Source organism: Salmo salar, chromosome 20 (genome assembly GCF_965601325.2).
Source record: "Salmo salar chromosome 20, fSalSal1, whole genome shotgun sequence".
Lineage (NCBI taxonomy): Eukaryota > Metazoa > Chordata > Actinopteri > Salmoniformes > Salmonidae > Salmo > Salmo salar.
Genome location: NC_138310.1, coordinates 55,453,670 through 55,476,442, shown reverse-complemented (window position 1 = coordinate 55,476,442; position 22,773 = coordinate 55,453,670). Strand labels below are relative to the sequence as shown.

Here is a 22,773-nt window from a genome sequence, read left to right as displayed (position 1 = left end):
AGCATCATGCTGTGGGGATGTTTTTCAGCAGCAGGAACTGGGAGACTAGTCAGGGTCGAGGGAAAGATGAACAGAGAGATCCTTGATGAAAAGCTGCTCAAGAGTGCTTAGGACATCAGACTGTGGCGAAGGTTCACCTTCCAACAGGAGAACGACTCCAAGCACACAGCCAAGACAATGCAGGAGTGGCTTCGGGACAAGTCTCTGAATGTCCTTGAGTGGCCCAGCCAGAGCCCGGACTTGAACCCAATCAAACATCTCTGGAGAGACCTGAAAATAGCTGTGTGGCGATGCTCCCCATCCAACCTGACAGAGCTTGAGAGGATCCGCAAAAAGAATGGGAGAAACTCCCCAAATATAGTTGTGCCAAGCTTGTAGCGTCACACCCAAGAAGACTCAAGGCTGTAATCGCTGCCAAAGGTCCTTCAACAAAGTACTGAGTAAAGGGTCTGAATACTTATGTAAATGTTATATTGCCGTTATTTCTTTTTTTATATACATTTGCAAAAAATTAAATAAACAGCTTTTGCTTTGTCATTATGGGGTATTTTGTGTAGATTGATGAGGGGAAAAAACAATTGAATCCATTTTAGAGTAAGGCTGTAACGTAATAAAATGTGGTAAAAGTCAAGGGGTCTGAAAACTTTCCGAATCCACTGTAATGCCAGTTGAGTCAGAGTAGAGAGAGTAGAGACACCTAAATCCTAATTCCCTGTGATATAGCTGCTATTACAAAGTCATGTGTCGATATTACTTTCTCAGACTATCAGTTCATAAGAGCCTTAAAAGAAATGTAGAAGCTAAAACAAACCATATCTGTAAATATGCTTCATGGCAGTAAAAAAAGTATTTTTTATATTTTAGTAAAACTTAAATATTCAACAAGTTGAGACCAATTAGTTCCTGAACACCCATAATATATCATTGCATAATAGCCTATTTTAGTACTTCAAAGTATCAACATATAAAGTACTGAATCAAGGGGAGGGGGCCTGCTAAAGAGTACTGTGTACTTTTCACTGTGTTATTTCCAAATGAAGCCAGAGCTTTATTTTGAAGTTTCTTAAACGGTCACTTTGGCGTGGAGGAGCAAAGTTGTCTCTACCGTATTCAGACCAGAGTATTCTCATGAAAAGCAAGCATTGCGTGGAATTCTTCCAAAGGGGACAGGAAACGGGGGGGAGGTGTACAAACTGGGATTGAAGTCCCATGGGAATCGCAAACTTGACAGTTCCAGACGTTTTGCACAACACTTTGGAGGGGTACATGCTGTTCACACAGAGGAGGAATAGAAAAATCCTCAACCCCCACCCGACCCCAAAAGAACACAATTGACCCCATGTGCGTAAGCTTCCCATGTATACGTCAAGAGCAGTACATTTTTCCATAGTTAGACTCACTCCAGACTGTGGGTGTTTTATTGTTATGGATATTATGACCATTTTGAGATGTGTGCATTCATTGTCCACAGGGAGACAGTCAATCACTGGCATGCAACATGGGCCTACACCACCAAACACAACAACGTGTACACCAGAAAGCTCTCTGTGTCATATCTCCACCAGACACATACCAAGAGGTTGATGTCAGTGTGCTCATACAAATATACAATAATGTCACTGATGCAGAGAAAACGCTAAGGTACATTGTTCATTTGAGCAAATAAAAAAATATCATATTTTCCCCAATGATTGGCCCTGAAAATGTTTGCATATCTGATGCATACATACTCTCAAAGGGAAAAGAAGATGGCATGACAATGTTGTGCAAATTTAAGGGCCAATTTCCCAGACACAGATTAAGCCTAGTCCTGGATTTATGAGCGCTTTAAATTAGGATTCTCAATTGAGAATGCTTTTTAGTGCCGGACTAGGCTTAATATGTCTGGGAAACAAACCTTTAAAAAAAAAATGATGGTTAATGTTTTCTGCGACTGACTGCTCCAGAATAGCAGCTCAGACAGGAGTTTAGAAGGATTCAGCTGACGTTGAGACAACGTGATCAAGCAGGAATGTTAGTAGAACACTGAATACACAGAGGAGCCCCCAGCTGATGGCAGTACTACAAGTCCTAGGTGCCTTCAAATCCTGACCTATTTTAACCCCTTAAAAAGGTCCAATGCAACCTTAAAGGTCCAATGTAGCCAAACAAAAATAGCTTCTTAGCAAAGAACAATTTCTCAAGTAACAATTTTGCTAGGACTGTCTGGGAGTGATCTGAGTGGGGAGGGGAAAACTGAAAAGAAGCTGTTGTTGACAGAGAGGTTTGGAACTAACTTACAGCCTGGTGATGTCACCAGGCAGGCCAAAACTCCCCACCAAAACAGGTTGACATTTCAGGCTTTCTTTTTAAACAGCTCTTACACTAAATAGGCATTATCATTTTCACAATTTCACAGTATTATTCCAACCTCATGGTGTGGAAATATATTTTTAAAAAACAGAAAATTCAAATTTTTGACTGCACTGGACCTTTAAGATCAGGGATGCAATATATACACACACAAGGAACAGGTACCTTCACTTCATATAAACTCAGCAAAAAAAGAAAAGTCCCTTTTTTAGGACCCTGTCTTTCAAAAGAGGCCTAAAGAGGCCTTTCTACTGACTCTGGAAAAACAACAAAAGAAAGATGCCCAGGGTCCCTGGGAGACAGGACAGACAGCTGATCGTCCTAGCAGTGGCAGACCACGTGTAACAACACCTGCACAGGATCGGTACATCCGAACATCACACCTGTGGGTCAGGTACAGGATGGCAACAACAACTGCCCTAGTTACACCAGGAATGCACAATCCCTCCATCAGTGCTCAGACTGTCCGCAATAGGCTGAGAGAGGCTGGACTGAGGGCTTGTAGGCCTGTTGTAAGGCAGGTCCTCACCAGACATCACCGGCAACAACGTTGCCTTTGGGCACAAACCCACCGTCGCTGGACCGGACAGGACTGGCAAAAAGTGGTCTTCGCTGACAAATCGCGGTTTTGTCTCACCAGGGATAATGGTCGGATTCGCGTTTATCGTCGAAGGAATGAGCGTTACACCGAGGCCTGTACTCTGGAGCAGGATCGATTTGGAGGTGGAGGGTCCGTCATGGTCTGGGACGGTGTGTCACAGCATCATCGGACTGAGCTTGTTGTCATTGCAGATAATCTCAAAGCTGTCCGTTACAGGGAGGACATCCTCCTCCCTCATGTGGTACCCTTCCTGCAGGCTCATCCTGACATGACCCTCCAGCATGACAATGCCACCAGCCATACTGCTCCTTCTGTGTGTGATTTCCTGCAAGACAGGAATGTCAGTGTTCTGCCATGGCCAGCGAAGTGCCCGGATCTCAATCCCATTGAGCACTTCTGGGACCTGTTGGATCGGAGGGTGAGTGCTAGGGCCATTCCCCCCAGAAATGTCCGGGATCTTGCAGGTGCCTTGGTGGAAGAGTGGGGTAACATCTCACAGCAAGAACTGGCAAATCCGGTGCAGTCCATGAGGAGGAGATGCACTGCAGTACTTAATGCAGCTGGTGGCCACACCAGATACTGACTGTTACTTTTGATTTGGACCCCCCCTTTGTTCAGGGATACATTATTCAATTTAGGTTAGTCACATGTCTGTGGAACTTGTTCAGTTTGTCTGTTGTTGAATCTTGTTATATTCATACAAATATTTACAATTGTTAAGTTTGCTGAAAATAAACGCAGTTGACAGTGAGAGGATGTTTCTTTTTTTTGCTGAGTTTAGATTTAAGAGGATTAGTGGTCAGTAATCTATGTTAGTTAAAGTGTTCTTTATTTGCCTTTGTGGCCTATAAGAGCTAGGCCTATTTGTTACTATTCAGATTCCACCCAAAGAAAATAAACACATTTTCAAGGTTCCAAAAGCCAACAGCAACAATTTATGACGATTTGGGAGGGGCAACACTCAAAGTAGGCTCGTCTTTAGCTGAGGACTAAATATAAAACCAAAAACAAACACTACTGTAGTAGGATTTCATATTATGTTTCTGGTGTGTTCATTTCTGGGCTACTGTTGTTGATTTGTTCGTTGCCAGGGGGATCGTGAGGAAGTTCATGAGCAGTTTTGGAATGAGGCCTAAGTAACACTCCCACTATCCTGAATGCCAAAAACGAAAGGCATTCCTGTCAAAAAAGAGCTGGGTGCAAGCCAAGAATTTCCCAATATGGTATGGAATCAGTTGCCTGAATACTCACTACCTCGCAATTCACATACAATACCAGTCAAAAGTTTAGACACACCTACTCAACAAGGGTTTTTCTTTATTTTTACTATGTTCTACCTTGCAGAATAAGTGAAGACATTTAAAAATATGAAATAACACATGGAATCATGTAGTAACCAAAAAAGTGTTAAACAAATAAAAATATATTTTAGATTTTTCTAAGTAGCCACCCTTTGCCTTGATGACAGCTTTGCACATGCTTGGCACTCTCTCAACCAGCTTCATGAGGTAGTCACCTGGAATGCATTTCAATTAACAGGTGTGCCTTGTTAAAAGTACATTTGTGGAATGTCTTTCCTTCTTAATGCGTTTGAGCCAATCAGTTGTGTTGTGACAAGGTAGGGGTGGTATACAGAAGATAGCCCTATTTGGTAAAAGACCAAGTCCATATTATGGAAAGAACAGCTAAAATAAACAAAGAGAAAAGACAGTCCATCATTACTTTAAGACATGAAGGTCAGTCAATGCGGTACATTTCAAGAACTTTGAAAGTTCCTTCAAGTGCAGTCGCAAAAACCATAAAACTCTATGATGAAACTGGCTCTCATGAGGACCGACACAAGAAAGGAAGACCCAGAGATACCTCTGCTGCAGAGGATAAGTTAATTACACCTCAGATTGCAGCCCAAATAAATGCTTTACAGAGTTCAAGTAACAGACACATCTCAACATCAAATGTTCAGAGGAGACTGTGTGAATCAGGTCTTCATGGTCAAATTGCTGCAAAGAAACCACTACTAAAGGACACCAATAAGAAGGGACTTACTTGGGCCAAGAAACACCAGCAATGGACATTAGACCGGTGGAAATCTGTACTTTGGTCTGATGAGTCCAAATTAGAGATTTTTGGTTCCAGCCACCGTGTCTTTGCAAGACGCAGAGTAGGTGAACGGATGATCTCCGTTTGTGTGGTTCCCACCATGAAGCATGGAGGAGGAAGTGTGATGGTGTGGGAGGGCTTTGCTAGTGACACTGTCAGTGATTTATTTAGAATTCAAGGCACACTTAAACAGCATGGCTACCACAGCATTCTGCAGTGATATGCCATCGCATCTGGTTTGCACTTATTGGGACTTTCATTTAGTAAAAATAAATAAAAACCCTGAGAAGGTGTTCAAACTTTTGACTGGTACTGTACGTTTTAAGAATAAGTCACTCATAGAAGTTCTTCAGCAGCCAACCAACCATGCCTGAAACTCAGTGACACTAAACCAACAATAGGTTATGTCATAATTAAGTCTGACTGCAATCATTGAAGTCGTTTGTGTTGACGAGGGGAAAGGAGGGGCTTTGTACAAAACAAAGTCATCAGCAATTGGATTGTCTCTAACCAATCAGTGTATCAACCCATCGGTTTTTGGACCAATCAGATGGCCACAAATGTGTTCACGTTTGGTGAAGCGTCGGGCAGGTTCTCGGATCCAGACTCCTTGCAGAGAAGAAGCTCACGTCCGTGGCCTAGCGTTTGGCAAGAGCAAGGAGTCTGGGTAGCCAGGCAAGGTGTCACCAGAGGTTTATGTTAATGTAAGCTCCAGTGTTATTGGCCGTGTTTGAGAGGCTCGAAACTGTAATGTGTCATAGGTAAATTGTGACTGACTGATCTACAAATAATAATGAGTAGTTATTTATGATGCAAGGTTCTTTGTAGATCAGTCGGCAGTCGCCTGCGCAGTCGGCAGCAACGCCGAACTAGCCCAATGTGCTTCCATCAGTAGCTTGACACAAAAGACTTGTGGTGAGCATAATCAACAACCTCTGCATCATTCAAGACTGTTGCTTTGTGAGAAGATGTTGAAGTTCAGTTAGCCATTATTACTGTGTAAGTAAATATCTTAAAAAGTACCCAGGGCCTTGCCTTGGCTCCAAGTCAGAGCAGGTCCACCGGAACTACAGCCCAGTGAGTCACAGATGCTGACCCGCATAGATGGAAATAGAATAGTGTGAGCCTTCTGGGTAAAACACGGGGATAAATCCTCAGTGGAAATGCACCATTAGTTAAAGAGATCTGTGATGGATGATGATGTGACTTCCTGGAGCCAAGAGACATCAGGATGGAAGGAAATTAATCACAAGGATGGTTAGCAGGAAACACTAGGATTACATGGTGATGACATACTACCACAGAGACGCCTGCTCGCCCTACCGCCTAGGCTGCCCACCAAACTACGAGAAACACTGGTCAGTTACCGATTGATCACGTATCGCCTTTATTAAATACTTAACAACCTCCCCTACAGTGAACGGTTACAAAATGGTACCTCTCATCAAACAGGACACTGTTCAATTTACAAAGCAGTCACTTTTTGGAAAGGGAAAACAAAAAAAAGACACTTGTATAGCCAGGTCACCCCAGACTTTTCATACCTCTACGGAATTAAGTGAGTTTATTTTATTTGTTTGAAACTTCAACAAAACAAGAATGTCAGTGTCTGTTTCTCCTCTCACGGTTACAGGCTGCATCGCACTTAAATGCAGGCGGGAAGTGTCTCTCACCAAATGATTTGATTTAACTGTCATGTGACATAGGGAGGAGACAGGCAGATATAAGTATAAAAAAATAAATTAAAATGATCATATCTCACACATGACAGACAGACACTCATGACAGTTGTGGTTTTCAATTGTACAGTTCTGACTCAGTGGCAGAGAGGTGTGAGTGGAACCTCAAGCAGGGGTGTGTGGGGTGGTGGGACCAACATGGCCGACATAGTCATAGGCTTCACCCCGACACACAACAAACAAACAGAAGAGGCTAGAGAGAACACAGTGCTGAAAGAGCAGAGGGCTCAAATATATAAAACAAAAAAGAGACAGCCGACAGAGGAGAAAGAGTGACAGATAACAGACAGACAAGCACAAAGAAATTACTTCAAATCAAGCAAACAAAAGAGTTGTATTCATATATAATATACTGTACTGTTATAACGCTACAGGCAGAGGGATTGGCAGTAAATATTCTCTATGTGTTATCTTAGCCTGTGATTGGACTAGAAAAGATACAATGATTGACAAGAATTCTTCCCACGGCGACAGTGGAAGTCAGTGACGTGAAAGGGTTGGTGGGATGGGACAGAACGGTTGATAAAGGGAGAGTTTGGAGACTGGAGTTACAAACAAATGCAAAGGAAAATGAACAGGACTAGGAGGAGCATAAATGAGGAAGTACAGCCCATTTAAATCTCTGGACTCTTATGTTACTGTTGTCCAACAATTGTTTTCTCTCAAAGCAGGGAGGAACTCTCATAAAGGGAATACATTTATTTATACATCTGTTTGTTTTAAAATAGAGGTCTCTCTTTCCCAGACTCCAACATATCCCTCCCTCCCACACCCTCCCTCCCCGGCCCCAAAGTCTGTTATAGAATCTCATTAGCAAACACTGCAGGTGTGACGCCTGACCAACACGTTCAAACGTTCACCGTCTGTGGCCAGTCCGGCTCCCGCCTCAGTGCGCTCCTTGCTGATGCGTTCAGTGTCCGTGTCTAAAACAATGTTCGACCAGCCAGGTGGATAGGCTCAGATATCACTGGCAGAAGGGTGATGCCGTGGGGTCAAAGCCTTTGAAAACCTCCTTCAGAGAAGCATTGTCCTGCTCCGTGGTGGTGGTGTCGCCAGGCTGGGCAGGGCTGTTCCCACCAAAGGGGCTGCCGGAGCCGCTGGGCTTGCTGGCCTGTTTCACCATGGTGAAGAGCGAGGACACAGGCAGGTTGTGGACACCCGCCGGGGCCTGCTCAGCAGCACCAGGGGGACCCTGTCCGGCCGTGGAGGAGCCAGAGGCAGCAGGACCTCCGGGGGGCCCGGTGGACGGCGAGGGTGCAGGCTTGGGCCTAGGTCGGTTATAGCTGTTGTAGCGGTCAGTGGACTGCTCGCTGCTCTTCTCTGGCTCCGGCTGGTCCAGGGCAGACTTACGGACAAACAGGGGCTCCTTGGCCTTGAGCTTGGCTGGCGCCGCCTCACTGGGTTTGGGCTCTGTGGGGCCGCTGCTGGGGGTAGTGTTTGTGGCGGCACCAGGGCCCTCAAGTTTACCTGCACTAGGAGTCCGGGGGTCATATAGACTGATCCCACTCAGCACACTGCTGCCACCAACTGCACCCCCTCCACGGCCCACCCCACCTGCAGACAGTAGCCGAGGGTCGTAGGGGGCGATGGTGGGGGAGGAGGAACCGGTGGTGGGTGGAGGGGCTACCGGGGAGACCGTCAGAGAGGGGACAGGGGACTCTGAAGGCTGCTTCAGGGCAGATTTCTGCGGCTGGAGCCGTGGGTCAGCAGGGGCTTTGCGGGCCATTCGAGGATCGACGGGCTTGTCGACAGGGGTGGGCAACAAAGCAGGAGGCCCCGGCAAGAGAGTTGTTGGAGGGACAAGGGGGAGAGGAGGGGATGACTGCGAGGGGCTGGATGAGGCGTTAACAGTCTTGAGGATGCGAGAGAGCAGCTCAAAGTCTGGGAGGGAGGAGGAGGCTGGAGCGGGGGGTTCTAAGGAGGGAGGGGGGACGGGTGGGGTAGGGGGGAGGGCCGTGTGGATCCGCTGCTGGCTGCGTGAGAGGCGGGGGTCCAGGGCTGAGACAGGGGGGATGCCTGGGGGGAGGGGGAGGAGGTCCTGTTTAGGGATTGGGATGGGGATGAGGTCCTCAGGGTTCCATGTCACTGTCTTAGCGTATGGGGGCATGTGCAGGAGAATGTCCTTCTTGATGTGGCTGAACTGCTTCAGCTGGGAGCGCGGGTCCCTCAGGGCCATGCCCATCAGGGGGTCCAGGGGGATGGGCACAGGCTTGTCCCTCAGAACCCTCTCCGTCTCCTCCTCCTCTGCAGGGGGCGCCGTGAGGGGCGGGGGCTTGTACACCAGGGGGGCGTCTGGTTTAGGGGTGAGAGTGGCGGTGGCAAGCCGGGCCAGGCGGGGGTCTGCAGGGGTGATGGTGGATGCCGAGGAGGGGTTGGGAGAGTCCAAGGCCTGGGCAGAGTCTGTGGCCCGGGAGAGGCGGGGATCACGAGCCAGCCGGGGATCCCCCTGGCGGGGGTCCGCCGGTCGGATGGGGGGGTGCGCTGGGGAGCCTTTCTGGAGGCGGGGGTCGCTGGGTGGGCCCTCAGGTTTGGGGGGCCCCTGGCTCTGCTGGCGGAGCGTCTTCAGGATGGATGTGACACTGCCGCCTCCATCCTCATCCTCACTGGAGTACCAGTTAGCTGAGTCACCTAGGAGGTAAAGCAACAGGAATCAGTGATGTCACCCAGTTTAGAAACCACAACCAGTATAGCAACCACAACCACCAAAAACTAGGGGTGTGAACATTTAAACATTTAAACGTATTTGGGACCCTTAACATCAAGAACAATGTTTTTTCCCCCCCACAATTTTTATCACAGTGCAGCTGGCTCGCCTGCTCTTTCTCTTTGCAAATGATGAGAGTGTGTTCAGTCTTCGGTCTGTAGCGTGTAGAATATCCTAGCCTATTCATTGTTGACAGGCCCTGCTTTACTGAGGTTGTGAGACATTGCAAGCCAAGAAATTTCGAGACACAGCATTCCATTGGGAGATACAGCTTTTGATTGCCGGTAGATAGGCCTAGTGTACAGTTCTGACTGTCTGCCTGACCTGCCTATACTGTGCCCCTCCTCTCTCTATCCGTCCCTGGCTAGCTCACTATGAAAGATGTGAGTGTTTGGGTTCTCGGAAGTACGGCAACTAATCAGTCTCGTCCTTTCCAAAAATACTGAATCTTAGGTGTCGATTCCTAGTGGAAGATGTTTTGTTTCTACTAAATGTCTTGTTAAGTCACGGTATTTCAACTTTAAAGTACATTTGTAGGAGAGTGGTCTTGCGAGCAGGCAGGCAGGCTGCGCGCAGGCAGGCTGCGCACAGGCAGCTCAAGATAATTTGATTGACAGTTCCTTTACAGAGAAATATAATGCCTGTTCACTGATGCTTCAAACCTATCTCCAGAGAAGGTTTCGTGTTGGCATTTAAAAAGCCATAGTGTACCCTTACAGCCGTAGCCCTTATAAGGGTATATGACTACGGTAGATTTGACTTCATTGCCTTTCCCAAGTGGTCATACATACGTAATAGGACCATTATTCTGCATTGACGTGGAATTGTATTATATTTTTCTTATAGTTTTAATGGAAAACAGAAAAAATTGCTGTTTTAAACATTAAGCAAAATTGTCCATTTGTCACGTCCCTACTGAAATCCACCTACAATCAGAGCCGCGGGCCAATTTTTTCTGGAGTGGATGGTCGGGGGCCGGAACATAATTACAAATCATTTGTAGACTGCAATTTGACCGCAAGAACCCCAAACAGATATAATATTTGACTAAAACATAATTTCAGACCTTGCTTACATTTGTATACAATCACATGTACAGTATCGCTCCTTTATGCCTAGGAATACTTGGGAACAAATTTTAAAAAATGCCTTTTTTTTTTTACAGTCTTTTATGTCCAACAATGAAAAAACAGAAAACTTGGGGGGCCAAATAAAAACACCCACGGCCAAAATCGGCCCGCGGGTCGTCAGTTGGAGAACCCTGACTTAAATCAATGTCAGAGCCCAAGATAATTAGTAAAGTATCTCACACAACAACAGCTCCACCTAGCGAGGGTGTAGAGGCCAATTGGAGTCCCTAATCTGATCCATGGGAGTATATTACGCAACCACAGCCCAGAGGATGTTGACTCTGCTGAGGGGTTCCGGTGAGGGTCAACGGTGTCATACAGACATTTCCTGCCTCCCCGGGATACATATACACTACCAGTCAAAAGTTTGGGGTCACTTAGACATTTTCTTGTTTTTGAAAGAAAAGCACTTTTTTTTTGTCTATTAACATCAAATTGATCAGAAATACAGTGTAGACATTGTTAATGTTGTAAATTAATATTGTAGCTGGAAACTACTGATTTTTAATGGAATATCTACATAGGCGTAGAGGCCCATTATCAGCAACCATCACTCCTGTGTTCCAATGGCACATTACAGAACAGCACAAACTTGGCTCTAACCAGAAAGGAAAGATGAGTGGGAGGCCCCGGTGCACAACTGAGCAAGAGAACAAGTACATTAGTGTCGAGTTTGAGAAACAGACGCCTCACAAGTCCTCAACTGTCAGCTTCATTAAAATATTAACCGCAATACACCAGTCTCAACAGCAACAGTGAAGAGGCGATTCCGGTTGCTGGTCTTCTAGACAGAGTTTCTCTGTCCAGTGTCTGTGTTCTTTTGCCCATCTTAATAATTTATTTTTATTGGCCAGTCTGAGATATGGCTTTTTCTTTGCAACTCTGTCTAGAAGGCCAGCATCCCGGAGTCGCCTCTTCACTGTTGACGTCGAGACTGGTGTTTTGCAAGTACTTTTTAAGCCTGTAAATGAACCCACAAACGCTGACGCTCCAGATACTCAATTAGTCCAAAGAAGGCCAGTTTTATTGCTTCTTTAATCAGAACAAGTTTTCAGCTGTGCTAACATAATTGCAAAAGGGTTTTCTAATGATCAATTAGCCTTTTAAAATGACAAACTTGGATTAGCTAACACAACGTTGCCATTGGAACACAGGAGTGATGGTGTCTGATAATGGGCTTCTGTACGCCTATGTAGATATTCCATTAAAAACCAGCCGTTTTCAGCTACAATAGTAATTTACAACATTAACCATGTCTACACTGTATTTCTGATCACTATGATGTTATTTTAATCAACAAAAAATTTGCTTTTCTTTCAAAAACAAGGACATTTCTAAGTGACCCGAAACTTTTGAACGGTAGTGTACATTTGTATCCAAACAAAAAGAGACAGGAACACTGTAAACTTTCCACGGACTTAAGCAAGCACTTTTCGGGTCTAAAACCGTACAACTTATGAATCATAGCATTAGCTTTAGTTGTGTCCTAAATGGCACTCTATTCCCTTTATAGTGAACTACTTATGACCAGGGCCCAGCCAGGGACGTAGCCAGGGTTTACACAGCATATGCACTCGACTCAACCTTTTTTATGCGCTCTATGTAGCCTATACGGGTGAGCGCGACCTCTAGCCAGTATTTATATTGTGTCTGTATCAATATTGCATAGTCCTGCAGTGTTTATACTGTGTCAGTGGGAATTGTTTGTTTTGTCTATGGAGAATTGAGACAGTGCCTGCAGTAATTTCCCATGGTGGTGCATGCCAGGTTTACCAGGCCCAGGAGAAGTGCTTATGTTACTGCCTGTGCAGGCTTGCCGTTATATTAGTCCCTAAGCAAAATAGACATCAATACAGTGTCTATGGCTCGAGGGCCACATCGGGATTTCAAAATGTATCGAGGGGAAGGGCAGTTACTTGAAAACGTATAGGTCCATTATAATTTCAACGGACTGTACATTCTATCTAGTTTTAGACATTGAAGAGTGGCCTGGGTGGCCTAGACTGGTGGAGCACTTCAGCAACTCTCCTCTATCTATCCTATCTCTATATCCTATCCAATAACCTTTTTTTTTTTTTTGAGTGGCCTGGAGTTTTTTTAACCCCCTAGAGTCTAAGCCTGGGGGGGTTCTACTAAGCTAACATATGGAATTGTTTTAAGATGATCATACCAAGGATCATTTAGATATTTGATTTAGAATTTTAGGACCCCTTTAGGTATAAAAAAATATATAAAAAAATGATTTGATGAAACACTGAACGTATGTTGCCCCTGGTCTACAGTGTGTGTGAAGAGCGTACCGTCCACATCCCTTTCTCCTCCCCCCTTGGCCAGTCTGGCCCTCTCCTCGTCCTCCTGCTGTTTCTGCTGGATTCTCAGGAACAGCATGCGCTGGGCCGGCGGCAGGAAGTCGGGCATGCCCATCCCCGCCTGCTGACTGGCCGAGCCTCCGTTCGAGGGAACATCCGGGCCTCCCATGGAGCTCTGGTTTCCTCCCGATCCTCTTCCTTCTTTCTCGTCCATCCCTCCAAAGCCCTGGAAGTCATCACCTGGAAGGTACAGGAGGAGGGTTGACAACTCCAACACTCTGAGACACATTACAGTACAGGTTTAGATTCAATCTGAAATTATATTGGAGGGGCCAACATTAGTCTCTGATGCGAACAGTGACTGTATGGTTCGTTAATTATGTGATACGCTGTCAGCTCAGCTTACCTTCCTCCACCACCCCATCCATATTCATGTCTTGCTGCTGGTTGAAGAAGCTGTCAAAGAAGTTACCCCCTGGAGGAGGTCCGGGGGGCATCATGGGCCCCCCTTCTGGGCCAAAGCCTGGCATCATGGGGGGTCCTCCGGGGCCCATAGGCGGGGGAGGACCCATTGACATGTCTGGGGGCATCATGCCAGGTGGAGGGAACCGAGGTGGAGGCCCACCAGGCCCACCGGGGAGCCCTTGGGGGCCAGTTACACCAGCTTGGCCTGTGGCAGTTCCAGGGGTCTGACCTCTGTAGAGAGAAGGATTGTTGAGTTAAACCATGTTCCTAGTACATACTCAAACTATAAAAGCCACATAAATAGGTGTGGATGGATGTGAAAAGCTCACCTGTGATTAGCTAGTTTCTGAGCTAGCTGTCCAGTGGGCTGCACCTTGATCTCAAACAGCGAGGGGATCTTCTTCCCACCATTGCCGGAACAGGGGGGTGGGGGGCCCATGGATGGTGGTGGGGGACCATTGGGGTTGGGAGGGCCCTGGTAGGGGCCACTTTCTGGGTAGGGGGGAGGGGGGCCAGGACAGGGACCGGGCCCTTGGGTAGGCCCTGGGCCGGGGAGGCCGTTGGGGGACATGGGGCCCTGTGGTGGTCCAGGAGGTCCAAAGTCCCCAGAACCAGAGTTGTCAGGAGGCCCTGGTCTGGGCGGTGTCGGGAGCAGGCCCACCCCTGGAGGAGGCTTGGGAAGGGGGTTGATCCCCTGCTTCTTTAGCTCCTCCACCTCCTTCTCATCCTCAGCTCCAGCCTCGGCATCCTCCGCAAGCATCTAGGAACACAAGAGATCAAAAGGTGATCAAAAGGGGTTAACAGACTAACACAGACAGAGCAAGAAACACCAGAAATGAGAAGAGAGTGAGTAAAAGTGCGAGAGCGTTAAAGAAACAGAGGTGGTGTCTAAATCCACTTGAGGACGGCTCACCTTGTTCAGCAGGTCTTGGGTGTCGTCGGTCAGAGGCTCGTGGGAGAACATGCATTCGTCTCCATTCACACAGCTCCCGGTGGTGTGGAATAGCTTGCAGGGGAAATCACGTGCTGGCGAGTTAAAGAACTATGGATGGCCTGGATGGACTGAACTTACTCAAAGACGGTCTCATGGCCATATAGGCCCGATACTCAAAAAGCATCCCAGGGGTAGCAGTGATATAGGCTATACTAAACTTGGCAACTAGTATGGCCGTTCTAGTTATGCTAGCTGTAAACACACACTGAAGGGAATATATGTAATGTCCTATCTGATACAAAGTGGACTGCAGGTAAAGGATATCATGCATGTAGGGGCAGTTTTCAGCCCGCGCGCAGAAGCCGGTGATGTAGAACTTGCAGAGTTCTTTCTTCTTGGGCAGCTCAATGTCGTGGCTGAAGTTGCAGTGTTCCCCCTGGAAAGTTGGCAAAGAGATAAAACGATCAAAATCACGTTTGGACAAGATTTTAAAAAGTAGTTGACGGTAACATGTTAGAAGAATGATTTGACATTCTATTGAGAATGCCTCTCCGCTCAAATTCTATGATTTCATTCTTACCCAAGTACAGCGGCCCTCCATGTAGTACTTGCAGATAGCTTTCCCTTTCTTGTCTTGGTGCTTGTCCCCCTGGTGCTTGTTGTGCTGGCCGCCTCCTCCATCCTGCACCACAACACAAACAAACAGGTTCTATTTGGCCTTGCGGTGAGGTCTTCCAAGGATTACTAGTTTTAGAGTGTTATCAGAAATCCAACTTGTACAGGTTGAGTATTCATTCAGAGGAGCGAGCAGGTCTGTAAGGTGTTGGTTTCATTCTCACCCCCATGTCCCCCATGTCTCCATTGTTGTCCTCTTCGTGACCCTGGTCTCCGCCCCCTCGGCCTCTCCCTCGGTTCCGCCCTCGGCCTCCCCGGTTCATACCACGCCCTTGTTTCCCACGGCCCCTTCCCCGCCCACCTTTGCCACCTGGTTGGAGCAGGGAGAAAGACACTTCATCAGTGGGCTACAATGGAACAAGCAAGGCAACCATTTTGGATCGGGTGCAAAGCATGTTTACTTAGAAAGGACATCAGAACAGCTAACCTAGTATGTATATTACAGTAGCATGACTAAGTATTGTTTAGTATGAATAATTCTGACAGCCAACTCACCCCTTCCACGGTCTTTGGACTTCCTGTACTGAGAGTATTCATCATAGTCATCTTCACCCATGTGGTCATAGTCATCATCTCCATACTAGAACACAACATCAACTGAATGAGGAACAATTCAGAAACCAGAATATACTTTCCTGAGATGTTCAGCATTTTGCTGCTTTAGCAGCACACCAGTACGATTGATAGATAATTTCACATTGTCTGTGCATCTGGGGCCAGAGGATGACTGTCTTTGACTCACCTCCATCTCATCTCCTCCTCCTCCCCCTCCTCCTCCTCCGTACATCATCCCTTCTCCGTCCTCATTGTCTCCACCCATCTTGCCCCCTCGCCCCCGACCCCTGCTCCCTCCTCTTCCTCTACCTCCACGCCCTCCTCCTCTCATGCCTCCTCGACCTCGCTGGTTCTTCATACGACCTTTACCTCCTGTGGAGAAAGAAAACGAAACACTGTCAGCACCTTTTGTTAGCATATGAAAGGCACGCGGGGACCTGCAAGCAAACTAGTAAAGGTTGTTCAATTCACCTCTGACCCCATTTTTGCTACCTCTGCCCCCGCGACTGTTGCCCCTTCCACCTCCATCACCGCTGCCTCCCTCCTTGGCCTTGCGGTACTGGTTGAGCTCCTTGGTGAAGTCATCGTAGTCTTCATCGCCCATCTCCTCGTCCTCCTCTCCCTCGTAGTTCTCCTCTTCATAATCGCCGTAGCCCCCGTAGCCTTGCTTGTCCATCTTTACGTAGCTGCCCTTCTTAGGCATGGGGCCACCGTGGCCGGAGGACGGGGCTGGTGGGTAACCTCCAAGGGACTTGGAAACAATCAATCATTGTTAGACCACTGTGATTACATGGTAGTAAACAGATTAGTAACTCCACAGCAAGTATCTTCAATCATGTGATTTAGAGCACTGCCATGGGGTAACTTACAGAAGGGGGATACGTAGGGCTATAGTCCCGATACTTCCTCTTCTCACTTGGGCTATAGTCAGAGTCATCGCTAAAGTCTGAGTGGTCATCACTGGAGGAGGCATGACGCTGTAACACCACACACACAACACAGAAAGAGGGATAGGTTGAGTGAAAAAGAACTTAGAAACATCTTTAAACTACAGTAGGAAAGCAATAACCTCCCTGATCTGAAGGGTCTGTATAGGACGATGACACCCAGAACAGAGCTGGATGTGAAACACACACACACACAAACATTTACTTTGTGCTTGGATTTGCGTCTCTTCTTGGCTCTCCTCTTCTCCTTCTCCCGCTCCCTCTCTTTTCTCCTCTTCCTCTTGTGGCGGCGGGCCTTCTCGTCATCCTTCTCGTCGCCGCTGGCGTGGCGCTCTTTGCTGCGGTGAGTTTTCTCTGGGGGGGCCGCCTCTGCTGCTGCTGTTGTTCCTTCACCTTCACCTCCATCTTCTCCTCCTCCTCCGGCGCTGGGCTCCTCTGCCACCTCTACCTCTCCACCATCATCCTCCAGCTCCCCCTCTTCCAACTCACCATCCTCACGCCTGTGACAGAGGACAGATAGACAGGACATCAAAATGCTGTTCAAGCCACACTCAGGTCTCATCCGAGTAGTTCATGTTTGGACTCCCAGTATGGGACAGGTGGATGGTTCCTGGGTGTTGAACATTACATTCCTAGACACCACCAGACTATAATAATAAGGGATCAAAGCTTTTTGTCTGGGGAAAGGTACAGTGGAATAAAATGGCATTAACAACCGCGACTGCTAGTTTGGGAATTTGGATAATTCCTTTTTCATGGTGGTAACATTGCAAGTCTCAGGTGTACCCGTTTTACACATTTTATATTGAGGTGTAGCCCGAGCGAGTCACTTCCCTCATGTTCTAACTCGAGTAATTCAATCAGTAGGTTTCAGTTGCTAATTATGGCGTTTCCTTGTGTGTTTCTGTACGTTTGTCTTGACAGTGGAGATAACACGGTTATCCGCAGGGCCAATCAGCTGTTGTTATCCTATGACAATGTCTGAGAGCTGCGTTTGTCTGAACTCGTCAAACAGTCACACCACCGTTCACCCACAAACCATGACACAATGTAGGCTGCTCTGCTATAACACTCTGATGAGTCATTAGTGTTGTGTTTGGGTTGGCTGTTATTGTGGGTGACATGAAGGACCTAGTGTCTGCTGAGAGTCAAGAGGGCCAGATCATGTTTTTCTTAGATTGACCGCATAGGCATAGGCCTACTGACTGTATGCTGGAGATAGGACTGCTAGGGTGTAAAGGCTGTGTGTTATTTCTGGGTCAAAACAAGCAGAGTTATTGTCAGGGGGTCAGGGATAAGGTGGGTGTGCTCTGTGGTAAACAAATTAAATGGCAGTTAATATATGGGACAGCAATCAGTAACAGCAAGTTTCTCTGAACAGCATTTCAATATAGGTATGACATTTCCATGTGTGTGTAGTGTGTACACTGAGCTTCACTGGTTTGTCTCTATGGACTGGGAAAAGTTGAAAGTGATGCAACTATTATGATGTAACAGGTTGGGGGAGGGCGATTCAGTAGGTCCCAACTTGCTGGACTGGACATGGGCAATCCGTGGGCTTTCATTACGCAGGGTGGATTCAACATCAACATTCAACACTATCTCAAGGACATTTTGAAAGCAATAGGCCCATCACTAAATCGAGTTAGTCATTCCTGTGCAGGGAGACAGAAGTGTTTACATACAAATAATCTTAAACAGTCTGCTATTTATCAGTGAAGACCAGTCAATTTCCTCTCGCAACAGTCCTCAACAGCATACAATATGCTTGCTTAGGAGATTACAAATATTTAACCAACAACCAATACAAATCTCAAACGTTACACAGAAAACCACAATGGTCAAAACTATATTACAACTGGAATAGCTAGGCCTAAATGTAACTAGAGAACACAGACCTAAATGTAACTAGAGAACACAGACAGCAAGAAACAGATACTTTTCCCCCTTGCCTGCTTTCAAGGTGTAGTTTCACACAGAGACACCATTGCATGATTTACTGAAACACACTGGTGTGACAATAAGGCAGGTGTGGTGGTGGTGATGATAAGTAGGATATGACCACCATGTCCATTTGAAGCCTCACTTTAGCCATCGAGTCCAGCCTACAGAGTTAACAGATATTTGCTGACACTGATCAGAGCAGGCTTGAGTAACAGCCTAGCTTTCAGTCTCTGGTATAGCCTAATTTCAAAATGGTACAGGTTAGGCCTTTACCCTATTATCCAAATACAGACTGGAATAGAATTGACTTTTGGCCAAAGTACACAGAAATGGTTTGGGTAGTAAAACAATGAGTTAGATGTAGGCTATAGAATAGACTTTACTCTGAGCATACAGACCCAATCTGTGGACATAGGCCTATAGGCCAATTGAAACAAATAAAATGTCAACTATCTCTCTTTATACTCACACCACATCCTCAACATACTAACTTCCTATCTAGGACATTACTTTCCTCCTGGGCCAGAAGGTTTCTGGGTCTTACTAAAGTCTCCTGCTCCTACTTACGTTTAGTTATCCTAAGTTTACTCTCAGCCAGAGGGACCACATATAGATCTAGTCACTCTTAAATAAACCAAATTAATCAAAACGTTTATTTTTCCTTCATTGTCAATGGCATGGTTTTACAACCTGGCCTAAAACAATGGAGTCCACATAATTTAACTCAGCACAGCCCACCCTTAAATCAAGATCTGTCATGGCAGTCACACAAACACTCACGTCCTTCAAGAGGCACAGGGAGGCCATTCTTGATGAGCGCTGAGCTTTGCATTGCTGTGGGTTCTATGGACTGACATGGGCACACACAGATCAAAGGCTCTACTGACACAGCTCTGACTCCTGGCCATTTCCCTAGTGGGGTGCCAGGTACAAGTATTGAGGATTCTGTGGACAAGCAAAACGCTTTATCATGATTTTGCTCAGTTCAGATGCCAGCCAAGCCAACCTATACTTCTACAGAGGTGTCCCACTCCCATTGGCTGGGAGTATGCCTAACCATTTGGCTGTGTAAAGAGATGTTAGGGTCTGGCCAAACCCTATCTTGTCTTGTACTGAATGAAAACTTACTCTTACAACATTATGCAGTGGCCTATTTCAAACTGAGATTAAAAGGGTTTTGGTTTATTAACATTACGGTAATAAAGGGTGTATATGAAAATGATAGTCAGGCTGGTTAGATTTCCTGACAAATGCGTGAAATAGCAAATGCCAAGCACCTGTCAACAGCCTCCTCTGGGTTTTATAGCCTACATACATCACAACGATTTTGCAAAGAAATGTTGCATCACTCCAATAACAACAGATGAGTCAGTAAATGACAGCACTCACTACTGCCAATTAGATAAGGCTCTAGTCTACTCTACGCCAAGCAACAATGCCAAGCAACTATTAACAGGGAAAAAAGTTACACTTGGATCCAAATATATAGCCTAATAAAAATAAATAATCCGCAATCAAAGGATAGGCTTGGATAATCAGACATCAAACAAGACAACCTTTACTGTTGCTATAAAGTTGTGTGCGCACTGGACACACCCTGTGTGGTTCCAAGAGCATAAACTGAGTTAATACTGAAAGTACCAGGTACAATCACTAATGTATACTCACGTTTTCACTTACAAATACATTTTACAACACTATTCATGCATTATCACAACAGGATTACAGCTTAATTAAAAAGGTCAAAAAGTTTCCTAATAATCAATTAAACTACAAACAATGGGCCTTTATCAAAATTATGGGAAGTACTTACTGTGAGAGGTTTTCTTCACATTCTGCACTCAAAAGCACTGGTATGACCCCCCCAAAGTTTTTGGAACTTAATAGTGGTCTCCCCACTTTATTATTAGGGTTTGTGCAATGTTATAACATGGGTTGTTGGGGGGAATGAATGTTGCAGACAGGGCAATCAGGTAACTAAATAGGGAACATTTGTGTTTTACTTCACTTTTTAGACATCTGAAATGCTTTGCAAACGTTCAACACAGTTCTGGGATTTGGTGGGTGTTTGGGATAACAATCTAAAGTAAAATAGCAGTCTATCCTGAGAAGAGAGAAGGGGGAAACTTTATAGGGGCACGAAATTAGCCAATTTTCCTGAACGTACATGGAAGAAAATCCATTAATGTACAGATGTAGTAATTACTTTTTGTATGGGTGGCACAAACACATTCCAAGTGGAGATGAGAACGATAAAATAATTGTGCAATCACTTTGGTTACATTGTTGCTGACTAGTTAGTATGATCAACTTCACGCCTTGGAATTGTATCAATTTCTTAATTGTTAGTGATTAAATGTTCTATCAATAGCTAGCTGGTTGGCTTAGTTAACGTTAACCTGTGGACCAATAGTTAACTTAGCTATAGTTAGCTAATAGAAGCAATTAATTTTATTCGCCGATTCAAGAGGGCTCGGTCTACTGGGTGACAAGTGACCATCTGCATCAATTCCAATGACAAAAATGTTTTCAACACAACTAGCTAGTTGCTACAAAGGCAGGCACAATGGCGGCCTTTGGTTTACTAGCTAGTCTGGCTAGATTGGTCTGGCAAGCTAGCTATCAAAAAAGAAACTGCGTAGTTAGCTAGCGTAACTAGTTAGCCACGTCGTTACTTAGCTGGAGTGCCAATAAAGGAAATACATACTATTTCCAACAACTTTCGAATGAAATCAATTACAATAAAGTCGTTAATCTGACCTGAAATACCTAGAATGGAATGATTAATTAGGAAACGGATTAAATTCGCCCTATAGGCTTGGCGGATAGTTTGCAAACTGCCTTTTTTCACGAAGGGAGGCCAGCTAGCCAACTAGCTAGCGAGTTGGAACCTTAACTAGGCCTTTCTTTGCAATGTAATTTTGCAAAGCTTTTGTGTTCAAAAACGTTTGGACATCTAGATAATTGGACATATATTCAGAAATTAATTAATTGTAGCTAGTTAAGTTAATGGTGGACAATTAGCAAGCAAAAAAAAATATCCTATTTTTTTTTCTTCATTCGGTCTTTACTTTGATGGGGATGCAACTTTGCTGGATCAGTTATTTGAACTGATGGTCACTTCTTCATAAAATAACTTCTTGAAATACTTATTCAAACTGAACAAATCCCATGTTCATATTTGACCTTCCAGTTTGCGCTGAGCAACGTTTCAAGATGGCGTTCGTTACCTCTGTACTTGTTCCCCAGAAAAAGGCGACTTTAATCCCTTTGAAAGAAAAAAAATGAAAAAGAAACCTGTGCTTTTTATGCCTAAAAAGCACAGGACAAATAAATAGTTTGATAGAAATATGATTGTAGAATTACTCGACCTTTCGTCAGTGAGAAGACTGTGTTCGTGGTTGGTTGTTGTTGGGGAGTTTGGATGGACAGTCATGCTTTCCACAGCCATTTCCTCTAGCTACATTTAGGTGCAAAAAAAATTACAACTCTACTGGCTTATGCGTCACTTAACTTGGATCTACAGTACTTGTTAATGGTTTTAGGAAGAGTTTCAGTTCATAGTAGTCAATTCCCCACTAACAGTTGTTAGAGAAATAGGTAGAAATTGTGTCCTGAGGTTCTCCGTCCTACAGTTGCGCTGTAAAATGAAACTCAACCACTTAAAATGGCTGACTCCTCCAAAGAGAAGGGGCGGGATATTCCGAACGTGACGACATAAACATTACGTTCTCAGACGTTTGTCACTGAATTACCCGAACGTTCTTCGTTCAGCAGTTGTCAAAGAGCACAATGGCATAGGTCTATGCATATCTGCAGCCAAGGGGTCTGGATTTTAGGGCATATTGAGGTGTTCTTCTGCTTGTCCAGTAATTTGAACAAGTTCGCTTTTTTCTTAGATGGTTGGTCCTCAGTTCCCTCTCCATGGCATGACAATATTGGTGGTAACTGTGGACGGCAACGTGTGTCCCAAGTCTGTATGTAGTGCATGTCTTGTACCAATTATAGTTCACGATTAAAGCCACAGTCAAATTTCAACTAATCAGTAACATTTAATTAATTCGATTGATTGGTTCAACTGTTTTGCCATATCACAATAAAATAAAAACCAAGGACCAGGTATAGGCTCCATTGTTCATGTTTTTGTTGCCATAGGAAACTTTGTAAACAAATGTAATAGCTTCATGTTTTAATTGTCATTTCCTCTCACAGAATGTCTGAGCACTGCATGTGAAAATGTAATACATTGCTTTCTTTCACTGTTATATTTTTGTTGGTAGGCCCATGCTATGATGGTATCAGTGGAGGCTCCTCAGAT

General features: G+C 45.4%; 1 protein-coding gene across 1 annotated transcript; it reads right to left on the bottom strand.

Moving 5' to 3' along the window:
- Positions 1-6,416: 6,416 nt before the first annotated feature.
- zc3h4 (zinc finger CCCH-type containing 4) lies at positions 6,417-22,136 on the bottom strand. The gene is made up of 14 exons (XM_014162366.3): positions 21,827-22,136; positions 16,717-17,011; positions 16,434-16,541; positions 16,036-16,315; positions 15,752-15,936; positions 15,505-15,589; positions 15,174-15,319; positions 14,915-15,016; positions 14,659-14,770; positions 14,314-14,423; positions 13,730-14,160; positions 13,342-13,631; positions 12,927-13,175; positions 6,417-9,420 (listed from the first exon to the last, which is right to left on the bottom strand). Exons 1-14 carry the CDS (start codon positions 21,904-21,906, stop codon positions 7,757-7,759), a joined length of 4,137 nt encoding a protein of 1,378 aa, XP_014017841.1. The 5' UTR covers positions 21,907-22,136; the 3' UTR covers positions 6,417-7,756.
- Positions 22,137-22,773: the final 637 nt, after the last annotated feature.